This window comes from Salmo trutta, chromosome 21, assembly GCF_901001165.1.
Source record: "Salmo trutta chromosome 21, fSalTru1.1, whole genome shotgun sequence".
NCBI lineage: Eukaryota > Metazoa > Chordata > Actinopteri > Salmoniformes > Salmonidae > Salmo > Salmo trutta.
In genome coordinates this window covers 49,060,915-49,076,530 of record NC_042977.1, presented here as the reverse complement: position 1 = coordinate 49,076,530, position 15,616 = coordinate 49,060,915, and the positions used below count along the sequence as shown (strand labels likewise).

The 15,616-nt window shown below is 44.8% G+C and overlaps 1 protein-coding gene across 7 annotated transcripts in view; it reads left to right on the top strand.

Annotated features, from left to right (window-relative positions):
- mtcl1 (microtubule crosslinking factor 1) overlaps positions 1–13,459 on the top strand; it is a 196,166-nt gene extending 182,707 nt beyond the window's left edge. For 4 of the 7 annotated variants that reach the window (XM_029706006.1, XM_029706002.1, XM_029706001.1 and 1 more), the window contains 2 exons: positions 56–604; positions 12,958–13,459. In XM_029706006.1, the coding sequence (XP_029561866.1) occupies positions 56–604; positions 12,958–13,188 (780 nt within the window). In that variant the 3' untranslated portion in view covers positions 13,189–13,459. Of the gene's footprint in view, positions 1–55; positions 605–2,622; positions 2,660–7,173; positions 7,355–12,957 lie in introns of those variants that run through there. The other 3 variants (XM_029706004.1, XM_029706003.1, XM_029706005.1) reach the window with 3 other exon arrangements.
- The last annotated feature ends 2,157 nt before the right edge of the window (positions 13,460–15,616 follow it).

Sequence of the window (15,616 nt, the reverse complement as noted above, 5' to 3'; positions counted from 1 at the left end):
TATTGTTGCAGTCAGCTGCCTGAGGCCACTCTAAGTGTTATTTGTATAATAATAGGGAGCCTCTGAGTCGGCCTGGGCTCGTTCCACCACCACCAGGGACTCTCCGGTCCACACCACCATCAACGACGGCCTGTCCAGCCTCTTCAACATCATAGACCACAGCCCCGTAGCCTACGAACCCCTGCAGTCCAAATTCACCAAGTCCCCAAGTCGCACACGCCCCGCTCCCCCTGACCCCTCACCTCCCGGGGGGCCAGGGGTACCCAGCCTACCACCCTCAGACCCCAAAGACCCCAGGTCCTTTGGTGCAGCCCAGGAGTTCCTGAGGAATGTCCGCGGGCGTTCTCCCAGCCCAGTGCAGCTGATAGCAGAGGCCCAGGGAGGGCCGGGGACAACAGGGGGGGAGAGGACACCAGAGGTGGTCAGTATACGCCAGGACCTGTCTGCCCCGCCTGGATACACCCTGGCAGAGAACGCAGCCCGTCTGCTGAACAAGAAGCTGTTGGAGCAGAGCGTCAGGGAGGAGAAGAGACTGGGGTCTGCAGGCCAGAGCAGAGATGGGAGGCATGGAGAAGGAGACAGGAACCAGGCGGGGTGTATGGAGGTAAATACTGTCACTCTACTCACTGTTTGTTGTTTACTACGATCTATTTTAGCCCCACGTTAGTAGGCAAGGTAAACCCGTTTTCACAATTTCTGGAATTGATACTGGGGCTTGTCACAAGGAAAGGGAAACGCAACACTGTTCTGTCAATCACTCATATCGATATCACGTTGAAATCAATAGAACGGGGACAAAACGTTTGGGGTTTAGCACTGCTTAAACGTACATTATACAAATGCCACACGGAAACTTGGAATAACCTATACATGATTAATTAGATGAGAACTTGAAATGTTGGATGTTGATTTTGGGAGGCTGCCATCACGGAAAAGGGAAACAATCACTTTGTTAGTTAACCTCAAGAAATCACGACCCGCCAAAGGATACCAGTCAATGGTTGGATGCTAGTTAAATTGTTAAATCCGTGTATAAAGAGGAGGAAGGGAAGCGCTACTAAGGTACACAATAGTAAATGTTGGTAGACAGAAGGTGCTCTTTGGTAAAAGGGGTGAATTGGTCATCAAAAAGAAAGGAGGACCAAGGCACTCTTCATATAATTAATTAAAATGCCTTTATTTGTGTGGCATGTTCAATAGAAACAAAGTATTTTTTTTAAATCCGACGCGTTTTGGCTGCATGGCCTTCGTCAGGGAGTACAAAGAAATAATACAATGTCCTCTTTTTGAACTGCTTTTCCAATTAGCCCTAATTTGAAGAGGGAGTGGTTACAAAATTGATTGGACACACCTAGTAAGCAATACTATACACATTAAACAGTGAAATACTGTAGCTATGTTAGCATAAAAAATACAACTCCAAGCTAGAAGTATCACAACACTTAGAAAGGTAGTTTCGTGTTAAATTGGTGTATGGCCAGAGATTTTTATCAAAAGATCGCCCCAAATTCTCTGTGCCATTTAAGAAAGAATATGATGGTGTCACGGTTGTCGTAAGGAGGAGCGGACCAAAGTGCAGCGTGTGTGTCGTTCCACATTTTATTTATACTGTGAAACTATGCAATATATAAATAAACTGAATGACAAAAAACAACAAACCGTGACGCAGAGGTGAAACATACACTACTCAAAATTAATCACCCACAAAACCCAGGTGGAAAAACCCCTACTTAAGTATCATCTCCAATTAGAGACAACGAGAACCAGCTGCCTCTAATTGGAGATCATCCCAAACAAAACCAACATAGAAATACAAAACTAGAACATGTACATAGAAATAGAAATCATAGAAAAACACTCCCTGTCACGCCCTGACCTACTCTACCATAGAAAATAACATCTTACTATGGTCAGGACGTGACAGATGGCTGCGTTCTAAGTCCTGCGACCCCCAGCGGGTATAACGAAATCAACAGTACAAAACCAAAGATATCGATATACTTTAAGTGTGTCATCGTGTTGACTTTAAACTTGTATACTAGCATCACCAAGGTGTAAATCCTCCCAATGAGATGTGGTCAAAACGTCAGCTTGTGTAATGCAGTAACACATACTGTCCATATCATGGAAAGTACCTTAATATACATTAATCAGATATTATAAATAATAATAATGTATGCCATTTAGCAGACATTTTTATCCAAAGCGACTTACAGGCATGCGTACATACATTTTACATAGTGGTGGTCCCGGGAATCGAACCCACTACCGTAACATTACAAGCACTATGCTCTACCAATTGAGCTACAAATGACCACAAGAAAATTCGGCATCTTATAAATGATTAAATATGTTAATTGAGTATGATAGTAAATTAAGCAAACTTACACATTTTTTTGTTCAATAATCACATTTATTTCTCACTATTTTAGCCATTTGGAGATGTATTTTTTTTTCTTATGCTAAATTTCCCGGGGCACTCTAGAAAGAGCTTCGTAATGATCCATTCATTCCACTTCTCTACAATTTGGCTCCTTACAAATTAACAAAATAAACACAAACTAGGAAAACAAAATTAACATTTCCATTTTTGATAACTCGGTGCTGCTGTTTTCTTCTCAGATCAAAGAGCATTGACTGACACTATGGTAATGTGATGGTAATATTTTATTACTTTTAATTACTTTTAATAACTTTTTTTTCACATTCCACACAGTGTTCTACTGCATTTTCCCCAAGTGCAGTATTACTACAGTATTACTACAGTATTACTACTATTGCGCTTCATTGTTTTCTATACTAAGAGGGTGTTTCTGGCTCCTTCTTACTCCTCCCATCACTGCTTCAGTCTCCACTCACCCCTCATTCAGTATCCCTCTGCTTCAGCCTCGACTCACCCCTCATTCAGTATCCCTCTGCTTCAGCCTCGACTCACCCCTCATTCAGTATCCCTCTGCTTCAGCCTCGACTCGCCCCTCATTCAGTATCCCACTGCTTCAGTCTCCACTCATCACTCATTCAGTATCCCTCTGTTAGTATTGTAGTTAGTGAGCAATCTGAGGGAGAAGGTCTAACCCGATCACTGGGGATTTTGCTGTCTGGCTCACATGGCGGGCAATATGTTGAAAAAAACATTCAAAAATAAAAAAAGCTTTGGTTGAAATTCTTTAAGTAATGGTAATATCAGTAGGTCATTATAGGCTAGGAGATGGACTGTTAAAAAGTAGGTAGAAAAATTAATATAGCATTATGATAATACTATACATTAAAACAGGATGAAAACATTACAGCACTAAGTTGTAATCCAGTTCTGTAGCGGTATTGTTAGAGAGGAAGGGTAAAGATAAAGATTTTTGTTGGGGTGCCAGTTAGGTATTAACCCTGCCGATAGGAGAAGAGTTGGAGAGAGAGAGACGACCACTACCAGACACACACATCAGCAGAACAGACTGTTGGCCAGATAGCCAGTAGAGACTAGAGTGGAGCCTGTTGGCCAGATAGCCAGTAGAGACTAGAGTGTAGCCTGTTGGCCGTGTAGCCAGTGGAGACTAGAGTGGAGCCTGTTGGCCAGATAGCCAGTGGAGACTAGAGTGTAGCCTGTTGGCCAGTGGAGACTAGAGTGTAGCCTGTTGGCCAGATAGCCAGTGGAGACTAGAGTGGAGCCTGTTGGTCAGATAGCCAGTGGAGACTAGAGTGGAGCCTGTTGGTCAGATAGCCAGTAGAGACTAGAGGGTAGCCTGATGGCCAGATAGGCCAGTGGAGACTAGAGTGTAGCCTGTTGGCCGTGTAGCCTGATGGCCAGATAGCCAGTGGAGACTAGAGTGTAGCCTGTTGGTCAGATAGCCAGTGGAGACTAGAGTGTAGCCTGTTGGCCAGATAGCCAGTGGAGACTAGAGTGGAGCCTGATGGCCACATAGGCCAGTGGAGACTAGAGGGTAGCCTGTTGGCCAGATAGGCCAGTGGAGACTAGAGGGTAGCCTGTTGGCCAGATAGCCAGTGGAGACTAGAGGGTAGCCTGTTGGCCAGATAGCCAGTAGAGACTAGAGGGTAGCCTGTTGGCCAGTGGAGACTAGAGGGTAGCCTGATGGCCAGATAGCCAGTGGAGACTAGAGTGTAGCCTGTTGGCCAGATAGCCAGTGGAGACTAGAGTGTAGCCTGTTGGCCAGTGGAGACTAGAGTGTAGCCTGTTGGCCAGATAGCCAGTGGAGACTAGAGTGTAGCCTGATGGCCAGATAGGCCAGTGGAGACTAGAGGGTAGCCTGATGGCCAGATAGGCCAGTGGAGACTAGAGGGTAGCCTGATGGCCAGATAGCCAGTGGAGACTAGAGTGTAGCCTGTTGGCCAGATAGCCAGTGGAGACTAGAGGGTAGCCTGATGGCCAGATAGGCCAGTGGAGACTAGAGTGTAGCCTGTTGGCCGTGTAGCCTGATGGCCAGATAGGCCAGTGGAGACTAGAGTGGAGCCTGATGGCCAGATAGGCCAGTGGAGACTAGAGTGGAGCCTGATGGCCAGATAGCCAGTGGAGACTAGAGGGTAGCCTGATGGCCAGATAGCCAGTGGAGACTAGAGTGGAGCCTGATGGCCAGATAGCCAGTGGAGACTAGAGGGTAGCCTGATGGCCAGATAGCCAGTGGAGACTAGAGGGTAGCCTGATGGCCAGATAGGCCAACAGGCTACATATGAACACCAGTCACGGCACAGGGGTAACCCAACCAATAATACCTCCCAACTAGAATAATGACGAGCAACTCTGAGGAAACGTCATAGAAACAACTGACCAGAAAGAACCCAGTCGTCAACTTTAAAGGACCTGCAATTATCTGTATTCCCTCCCATTTGTGAATACGGCTTTTGCCTATTCCCTGCCTCTACTTTAGCCTATCGGATTTCCTGTTATCAACCTATTGCCGGATCTCCCTGACAACGTTACTAGCCTTTTCCCTACCTGTACTGTTGCCCTTTTGGATCCCCTGTGTATGACCTTCTGCCTGTCCCTGGACCCAGCTACCTGTCCCTGGACCCAGCTACCTCTCCCTGGACCCAGCTACCTGCCTCCTCCTGTGGTCCTTTACAATAAACACCTGCTGCACCCTGCGCTTTAAACCAGCTCTCTGTCTCCGCTCGTGTTCGTTACACAACCAAGGCCTTAAAATGTCCAAAAGTCTTCTTGGCCAAATGTCAATGGTCCCACACAAAATAAACACAGTTCAAACAATAATAAACAAACTCAGTCAATCCAATCCGCCAACAGATGTCCAGCGGAGACCAACGGAGATGAGTAGTCCAACAATAGGAATTAGTAGATTCAACTTGTAGCCTGTAGACTGACCTTTAACCCACAAAGTGTTAGCTGTTTTCACTTTCTTAATGATCACGTCTAGACCAGGGTAGCAGAAGACCAGGGTAGCGGAGGACTAGGGTAGCAGAGGACTAGTGTAGCAGAGGACTGGGGTAGCAGAGGACTAGGGTAGCAGAGGACTAGGTTGTTAGACTGGGTAGTAATGGGACCAGGGTAGTGTGGTTGTTAGGCTGGGTAGCAGGGGACTAGGGTAGTGTGGTTGTCAGGCTGGGTAGTAATGGGACCAGGGTAGTGTGGTTGTTAGACTGGGTAGTAATGGGACCAGGGTAGTGTGGTTGTTAGACTGGGTAGTAATGGGACCAGGGTAGTGTGGTTGTTAGGCTGGGTAGTAATGGACCAGGGTAGTGTGGTTGTTAGGCTGGGTAGCAGAGGACTAGGGTAGTGTGGTTGTTAGACTGGGTAGTAATGGACCAGGGTAGTGTGGTTGTTAGACTGGGTAGTAATGGACCAGGGTAGTGTGGTTGTTAGGCTGGGTAGCAGAGGACTAGGGTAGTGTGGTTGTTAGACTGGGTAGTAATGGGACCAGGGTAGTGTGGTTGTTAGGCTGGGTAGCAGAGGACTAGGGTAGTGTGGTTGTTAGACTGGGTAGTAATGGACCAGGGTAGTGTGGTTGTTAGGCTGGGTAGTAATGGACCAGGGTAGTGTGGTTGTTAGGCTGGGTAGTAATGGACCAGGGTAGTGTGGTTGTTAGACTGGGTAGTAATGGACCAGGGTAGTGTGGTTGTTAGGCTGGGTAGTAATGGACCAGGGTAGTGTGGTTGTTAGGCTGGGTAGCAGAGGACTAGGGTAGTGTGGTTGTTAGACTGGGTAGTAATGGACCAGGGTAGTGTGGTTGTTAGGCTGGGTAGCAGAGGACTAGGCTAGTGTGGTTGTTAGACTGGGTAGCAGGGGACTAGGGTAGTGTGGTTGTTAGGCTGGGTAGCAGAGGACTAGGCTAGTGTGGTTGTTAGACTGGGTAGCAGGGGACTAGGGTAGTGTGGTTGTTAGACTGGGTAGTAATGGGACCAGGGTAGTGTGGTTGTTAGGCTGGGTAGTAATGGACCAGGGTAGTGTGGTTGTTAGGCTGGGTAGTAATGGACCAGGGTAGTGTGGTTGTTAGGCTGGGTAGTAATGGACCAGGGTAGTGTGGTTGTTAGGCTGGGTAGTAATGGACTAGGGTAGTGTGGTTGTTAGGCTGGGTAGTAATGGACCAGGGTAGTGTGGTTGTTAGGCTGGGTAGTAATGGACCAGGGTAGTGTGGTTTTATAATGGTTACAGTATGTTGGTCGTAGTAGGGTTGTATAATGGTTACATAGCTTTTAGTGTATTACGGTACATAAACCGTGTCCTCTCTTAACGTTGGACATGGGTTGTGAAGCACGCAAGATGAAAGTATAGAAATGGAGCATTATGGGAAAATATTCATAACGGATAAATCCTCTGAGTTGGTGATGAGGTCCCATGTTTGAAGGGGCTACAGTAGTGCTTTACTGCAGCCTGTATGTAGAAGACAGACAGACTTATTGTAGCGGGTCTATTGGCAGCTGTGAGGTTACTGACCTTCTCTCCTGTTGATTCCCCCCACAGCTTTATCCTGAGTCCCTGTGTCTCTCTTCTCCTTTCTTTTAATCTCTCTCTCTCTCTCTCTCCTCTCTCTCGTCTCTCTGTTGGATACATATATCTAACTTTGTCTCTCCTCTCGCTCTTCTCTCTTTCTCTTCTGTCTCTCTTCTTCATACAGTATATCTAATGAGTCCCCCTCTTCCCTCCCCTCTCTCCTTCTCATCTCTGGGTTTTCTTTCTCTCTCTCTCTCTCTTCCTCCCTCCATCTACAGATGTAGGATCTTAATTTGAGCCAGTTTGCTATAGCAGGAAAATAATCCTGCAGCAACAGGACATGTGAATTATTACGTGGAGTATAATTCATGTACATTTTTCTAGGGGTTGATACAATTTATGTTAGGGCAAATCAAGTCTGAAAATGTCAAGTGGGAAATTACAAACTTTAGAAGCCTTTTTAGGCCTTGAATACACACTACAAGTTTGCATTTCCTGCGGTGCAGGAAAATTGTCATCAACAAAAGAGTGATCAAATGAAGATCCTCCATCTGTATCTTCTCCATTCTGTCTATACCTTCTGCTGGATCTAGAACCACCCTGTCTTACTAAACGCTCCCTGGGGGGCTCTAACCCTGCTTGTCCCTGCGTGACGTAAGTTCCGGTTTACTTCCTGTTTCTACAACCTCTAACCTCACCGCCAGGGTCACCATGGACCCCTCCCCCCCCCCCCCAGCCCCCATCAGCCAATCACAGCATGCCTCACAGGTCAACAATGTTGGTGGTGTTGTAGCTGTGTTGTTATTATTATTATTATCATAATTTAAAAAATATAAAGGAGAGCCGCACACTAGGAGCTCAAGATGCAAAAATATTTATGTCCAACGTTTGGACAGACAAGCTGTCTTCATCAGGGTATAATGACAAACTGCCATTAATACTGCCATTGAGAAAATTTAAAAACAAAAACGAGACATGACCTTTTTCAAGGTCTGTTTCGCAAAAAGCAGCATTCTTGTGTTCTAACTACCTGCTATTCAAAGCGCTCTGAACAAATGAAGGGAATCGTTCACAAACATCGGCACATTCTAAGATCCGATGACAATATCGGTAATGTGTTTTCAGACCCTCCCTTGGTCGTGTTCTCGCGGGGAAGAAACCTCAGAGATCAACTGGTAAACTCTGATTTACCACCCCAAGATATCCCTACACAACATGTATTTGCACCTCTACTGGATGGAAACTACAAGTGTAATGGCTGTGCTCAATGCAATGGCACTTTATAAATGTAGATCCTTCAAACACCCCCAAACAGGGAAACAGATCCCAATCAAAGGTGTTATCATGTCCTCCACTAAGGCAGTTATTTATCTTATAACTTGTCCTTGTGGTAAAATGATGTGGGTAAAACAAAGCGTGAATTAAAAGTACATATCTCAGAGCATCGTAGCACCATTAGGTGCAAAAACTTAACGTACCCAGTTGCGGCCCACTTTCTGGAAGAAAAACCACTCGATTTCGTCTCTACATTATATCGGCATCGAACATGCCACCCTCCCTAGGAGAGGTGGTGACCTCGACAATTTATTGTTTAAACGAGATGCTGCCTGGATCTTTCATTTAAAGACCTTTGCTCCCTTCGGTCTCAACATAGACTTTGATCTGAAGCCATTCTTGTGATTATTGTGATTTTGCCATTGTAAATGTTTGTAGGCTTATGTAGCCAAATTGTATCTATGATCGTACGCTATCCTTTCATGTTTTTTTTTTGTATGCTAATTTAATATATGAGAATTAACCAATGATATCAGGTCACAACCCGGCCATGATTACAGACACCTGTGTGTGTCTTTTAACACTATATAAATGAGTCACCCCGCAGTGTTTGTCATTATACCTCGATGAAGACAGCTCGTCTGTCGAAACGTTGGACATAAAATATTTTTGTATCTCCTAGAGAGTGTGGCTCTCCTTTATATATTTTTTTAAGTGTTCCGCTACGCTAGCTAGCACCTCGCCTAAATAGGTGTGCGTTTTTTCTTTCGCCCTCTTGATTATTATCATCATAGGTGTCTGCATGGTCTAATGTGGTATTTAATATCTCTATGTATTCATTCAGATTTATTTTAAGAAGATCACAAATCAACTGTCAACTGACCCAAAGAGTCCTCGGGTTTTCTGTCCATACGCCTGGCCTTACACATTCTAGAGGCCAGAAGAACCACTTGTGTGGAATAAAGTTTCCCCAGTATTCAGTTATGTTAATAGTGGACTGCTAGTTACCATATCTGAACTAAAATAAACTAATTTAAAAACAACTTTTTTAAAGAAATGTTTTTTTGGTTGTTTTTTTTTTATCTAAGGGGGAGTATAGGTGGTCGACTAAAACAAAAACAGAGAAAGATGACTCTTCTGGAGCCATAATGTACTCTGGTGTTCTGTTCTGACTGGTCCTGTATGACCCAAGGTGTCTGTCTAACACTGGTGTATTTCTGATAGGTCTTCTGACTGGTCCTTTATGACCCAAGGTGTCTATCTAACACTGTTGTATTTCTGATAGACACCTTGGGTCATACAGGACCAGTCAGAAGACCTGTCTAACAGCGTTGTATTTCTGATAGGTCTTCTGACTGGTCCTGTATGACCCAAGGTGTCTATCTCACACCGTTGTATTTCTGATAGGTCTTCTGACCGGTCCTGTATGTATCAGGAATCAAGGTCAGACCCAGATGCAGACTGTCAAAGTAGCACTGTTTATTGTAGCAACAAGGGCAGGCAAAGACAGGTCAAGGCAGGCAGGGGTCGAGAAACCAAGGGTAAGGCAAAGGTACAGGACGGCAGTGCTGGCTCAGGGTCAGGGACAGGCAGAGTGGTCAGGCGTGCGGGTACAGGACAGGCAAAGGTCAAAAACCAGGAGGACGAGGAAAGGAGGAGGACGAGGAAACCAGGAGGACGAGGCTGGGAAATGATAGGAGCTGACAGGAAAATTGCTGGTGGGCTTGAACGAACAAGACGAACTTGCAACAAACAAACAAACAGAGAACACAGGTATAAATACCCAGGGGATAATTGTGAACAGGGGCGACACCTGGAAGGGGGGAGGTGGAGACAAGCACAAGGACAGGTGAGAACAGATCAGGGGCGTGACAGTATGACCCAAGGTGTCTTATCTAACACCGTGACACCGTTGTATTTGTGAAAGGTCTTCCGACTACTCTGTCTGTGTGCTGTACGCTGTTCACAAAACATACTGGATCTGTTACCACAGTACGAGTTTGCTTTCTCCTCGTTCACAGTTCTCTCACCATAACAACCTTTCTAAGCTTCATTAACGAGGACCAATTAGCGTGCGTGTGACGTTGTCTGCATGCGTCTCAAATTTAATTGAACGTTCCAGTGGGACATTACTGCTAAACGTGACCCCTGTGACCCCGGGCCGTGAGGTTAGAGGTTGTAAAACCTGATTTATTTTTATATTTTTAAACAGGAAGTTACTGCTAAACGTGGCTGCATGCTGAGTGGATGTGATGAAACTGAAAGCAACATTGTGTGGTCGACCTCTAATATGCTTCCATGGTATCATTTAATGTTATGTTCTGTCATTACCTGGGTAGGACTTACCTGTTGATTGACTGGTTTCATTGATGTATTGTTTTGGTTAATGCTTCTAAAAGTAGGCTAGAAAATAGAATTCGTAACATCAGATTTAAATAAATATATATATATATATATATTTTTTATCTGTGGAGGCAGAAACACTTCCTCCATCCTGGTGTTCTGTTGCCACCCCCTCATCTGTGTATTTATAGCAGAGCTAGATGTAGACTTGCGGTTTAGATTTCCCTCATCATTCATATGATACGTAGAACCGAGGATGGGAACACTTTAAACCACAGCAGTGGAGTGGAGTAGCTGCATCATCATTCATGCTAACTAACCTGTTTCATCACGCTGTAGTTCCTCTTCCTGTTTCATCACGCTGTAGTTCCTCTTCCTGTTTCATCACGCTGTAGTTCCTCTTCCTGTTTCATCACGCTGTAGTTCCTCTTCCTGTCTCATCACGCTGTAGTCCCTCTTCCTGTCTCATCACGCTGTAGTTCCTCCACCTGGTGTTTCATCATGCTGTAGTTCCTCTTCCTGTTTCATCACGCTGTAGTTCTTCTTCCTGTTTCATCACACTTTAGTTCCTCTTCCTGTTTCATCACGCTGTAGTTCCTCTTCCTGTCTCATCACGCTGTAGTTCCTCCACCTGGTGTTTCATCATGTTGTAGTTCCTCCACCTGGTGTTTCATCACGCTGTAGTTCCTCTTCCTGTTTCATCACGCTGTAGTTCCTCTTCCTGTTTCATCACGCTGTAGTTCCTCTTCCTGTTTCATCACGCTGTAGTTCCTCTTCCTGTTTCATCACGCTGTAGTTCCTCTTCCTGTCTCATCACGCTGTAGTTCCTCCACCTGGTGTTTCATCATGCTGTAGTTCCTCTTCCTGTTTCATTACGCTGTAGTTCCTCTTCCTGTTTCATCACGCTGTAGTTCCTCCACCTGGTGTTTCATTACGCTGTAGTTCCTCTTCCTGTTTCATTACGCTGTAGTTCCTCTTCCTGTTTCATCATGCTGTAGTTCCTCTTCCTGTTTCATTACGCTGTAGTTCCTCTTCCTGTTTCATCACGCTGTAGTTCCTCTTCCTGTTTCATCACGCTGTAGTTCCTCCACCTGGTGTTTCATTACGCTGTAGTTCCTCTTTCTGTTTCATCACGCTGTAGTTCCTCTTCCTGTTTCATCACGCTGTAGTTCCTCCACCTGTTTTATCACGCTGTAGTTCCTCTTCCTGTTTCATCACGCTGTAGTTCCTCCACCTGTTTCATCACGCTGTAGTTCCTCTTCCTGTTTCATCACGCTGTAGTTCCTCTTCCTGTTTCATTACGCTGTAGTTCCTCTTCCTGTTTCATCATGCTGTAGTCCCACCACCTGTTTCATCACGCTGTAGTTCCTCTTCCTGTTTCATCACGCTGTAGTTCCTCCACCTGGTGTTTCATTACGCTTTAGTTCCTCTTCCTGTTTCATTACGCTGTAGTTCCTCTTCCTGTTTCTTTACGCTGTAGTTCCTCCACCTGGTTCATCACGCTGTAGTTCCTCTTCCTGTTTCATCACGCTGTAGTTCCTCCACATGGTGTTTCATCACGCTGTAGTTCCTCTTCCTGTTTCATCACGCTGTAGTTCCTCTTCCTGTTTCATCACGCTGTAGTTCCTCTTCCTGTTTCATCACGCTGTAGTTCCTCCACATGGTGTTTCATCACGCTGTAGTTCCTCTTCCTGTTTCATCACGCTGTAGTTCCTCTTCCTGTTTCATCACGCTGTAGTTCCTCTTCCTGTTTCTTTACGCTGTAGTTCCTCTTCCTGTTTCTTTACGCTGTAGTTCCTCCTCCTGGTGTTTCATCACGCTGTAGTTCCTCCTCCTGGTGTTTCATCACGCTGTAGTTCCTCTTCCTGTTTCATCATGCTGTAGTTCCTCTTCCTGTTTCATCACGCTGTAGTTCCTCCACCTGGTGTTTCATCACGCTGTAGTTCCTCTTCCTGTTTCATTACGCTGTAGTTCCTCTTCCTGTTTCATCACGCTGTAGTTCCTCTTCCTGTTTCATCACGCTGTAGTTCCTCTTCCTGTTTCATCACGCTGTAGTTCCTCTTCCTGTTTCATCACGCTGTAGTTCCTCTTCCTGTTTCATCACGCTGTAGTTCCTCCACATGGTGTTTCATCATGCTGTAGTTCCTCTTCCTGTTTCATCACGCTGTAGTTCCTTTTCCTGTTTCATCACGCTGTAGTTCCTCTTCCTGTTTCATCAGGCTGTATTTCTTCCACATGGTGTTTCATCCTGCTAGATCTATACTGTGGTCATTATTTGCTTTCCTGTTTTAATCACACTTGCTTTTGTTAATACTTCTTTTCCTCTGTCTTGGGTCATGTCTTTTTCTAATTCCTAAAATAATCATCATAAAAACCTATGAATATAGGAAGCTATTTTGTCTCTATCTTTCTCTCTCTCACATCTACTTCCTCCTCTCCTGAAGGACCTCCCTCGCTCTCCGGTGGCTCCACCCCTGGAGTCGTGTTTCCTGCGTCCGGCGAGGCCAGCCAACCGTCGTCCCCCCTCCCGCTGGGCAGCCCCCTCCTCCCACCGAGGCTGGCGCGACGTCACAGAGCGGAGGCTCACCTTCCCCATGGTGACTGGGACCAGTAAGACTGGGACAGGGTCCACCTCTATACCGGACCTGGACGAGACTGGACCAGCAGAATCATGACAGGAACCATCACCATACCCTTGTCCTCCTTATCTCCCTTTACTCGCTCCACTCTCTGTCTCTCCTGTGAAACCCTGCCAGTACCTCAGACCCATCTTTCCTAGTCCTCCTCTACTCCCTCTCCTCCCTCCCGCTTCTCTCCTCCCTCCTCTCTCCCGCTTCTCTCCTCCCTCCCGCTTCTCTCCTCCCTCCTCTCCTGCTTCTCTCCTCTTTTCCTCCTCCTCTCCTCTTCTCCTCCCTCCTCTCTCCTGATGGAACTGTCCACACTCTATCCTCCTCCACTCTTCCTTACTCCTCCTCTCTCCTAGTCCTCTTCTCCACTCCTCCATACTACTCCTCTCTCCTGCTCCTCCCTCCCCTCCTCTTCTCCTGAACAGACAGGGTACCTCAGACCACCCCCCCCCCCCCACTCTCGTAGGGATTCGTAGGGGGTGGGAGATTTGTAACAGGGTTGAGCCCCTGTAGCACCAGCTAACCAACCAGGAACTCAACAGAACTGGAACTTAAAACTTTGAACTCCGGAATGAAAAGAACCTGGATAGTACTGTAACAACAAAAACAATGACATCATCCAAACATTACCATCAGATGTGCCTCTACTTGATTTACTCATAGTTCCACATGTGTGTATATATATGTATGCAATACATACATACATATATATCTATATACAGTACCAATCAAAAGTTTGGACACACCTACTCATTCAAGGGTTTTTCTTTATTTTTACTATTTTCTACATTGTAGAATAATAGTGAAGACATCAACACTATGAAATAACACATATGGAATCATGTAGTAACCAAAAAAGTGTTATAAAATATATTTGTTTATTTGAGATTCTTCAAAGTAGCCACCCTTTGCCTTGATGACAGCTTTGCACACTCTTGACATTCTCTCAACCAGTTTCACCTGGAATACTTTTCCAAAAGTCTTGAACGAGTTCCTACATATGCTGATGCTTTTCCTTCACTCTGCGGTTCAACTCATCCCAAACCATCTCAATTGGGTTGAGGTCGGGTGATTGTGGTGACCAGGTCATCTAATGCAGCACTCCATCACTCTCCTTCTTGGTCAAATAGCCCTTACACAGCCTGGAGGTGTGTTGAAGAGTGAGTGAAGGAAAAGCATCCAACAAGTGCTCAGCATATGTGGGAACTCCTTCAAGACTATTGGAAAAGTATTCCTCATGAAGCTGGTTGTGCAAAGTTGTCATCAAGGCAAAGGGTGGCTACTTTGAAGACTCTCGAATATAAAATATATTTTTGATTTGTTTAACACTTTTTTTGTTGGTTACTACATGATTCCATATGTGTTATTTCATGGTTTTGATGTCTTCACTATTATTCTACAATGTAGAAAATAGTAAAAATAAAGAAAAACCCTTGAATGAGTAGGTGTGTCCAAACTTTTGACTGGTACTGTATATATATATATTAGTCATATAATAAACGCATTTTCAGATGTCGAGAGAACTATAAAACCGTTATCCTAATACCAGTATGAACATAAAGGTATACACATTTTCTGTTGGTTTATGTTTTTGTTTATTCTGCATATACGTATCATTTGTTATATTCTGTGCTGTGTGTAAATACTCTTAAACTATTTTCTTATTCAGTTAAACATATCTTATGTTATTGTTTGTTCCTTTGAAGCTTGAAGTCAGACTACTCACTTGTATAATAAACAAACAAACAAATGTTTTAAGACAAAAAAAATAAAAAAAATACTGCTTCCTGTTGGCTGAGGCAGGTGAATCCATGATGTCAGTTACGATGCTAATATATGTATTTCTATATGTTTGAAATGAATGTTCAACTCTGTAAACGTGTAGAAGAAGAGAGGGAAGATAGCAACTGAGTAACCCTTATGCATATGTGGAAGGAAGTTGTAACAATTATCAGTTACATAGGCTGCTATCCCAAATGGCATCCTATTCACATAGGGAAAGGGGGGAGGGGGGGTGGGATACCTAGTCAGTTATACAACTGAATGCATTCACCATAGGGCTCTGGTCAAAAGTAATGCACTATGTAGCAAATAGAGTGCTATTTGGGATGCAGTCGTATTTGCTCTGCATGCCTTTGTAAAAAAAAATATATATAAAAACACTCTAGCACTTTAGTGCATGTACATACAAGCTACTGCTGTCACTGTGCACTGTCATGCCGCTGGGATGTAAACACTCGACTAAGGGGCTCTATTCAATCCGCATCGCGTAACTTCAGCTTTCGCAGCGTGATTGAAATGTAAAAGGCGATGTTTCCCGCTTTAACGGAGACTGCATTCCACGTGTCGGTCCAATCGGAAAATTACCTTTACATGTGTCACTGCTTTACCTTTTACGGACTGAATAGACCCCTAAAGGGACGGCGTTTACTCCGATAGCACTTTGTCCGTAATGCGCGTTTTTAAAAGGTAATGT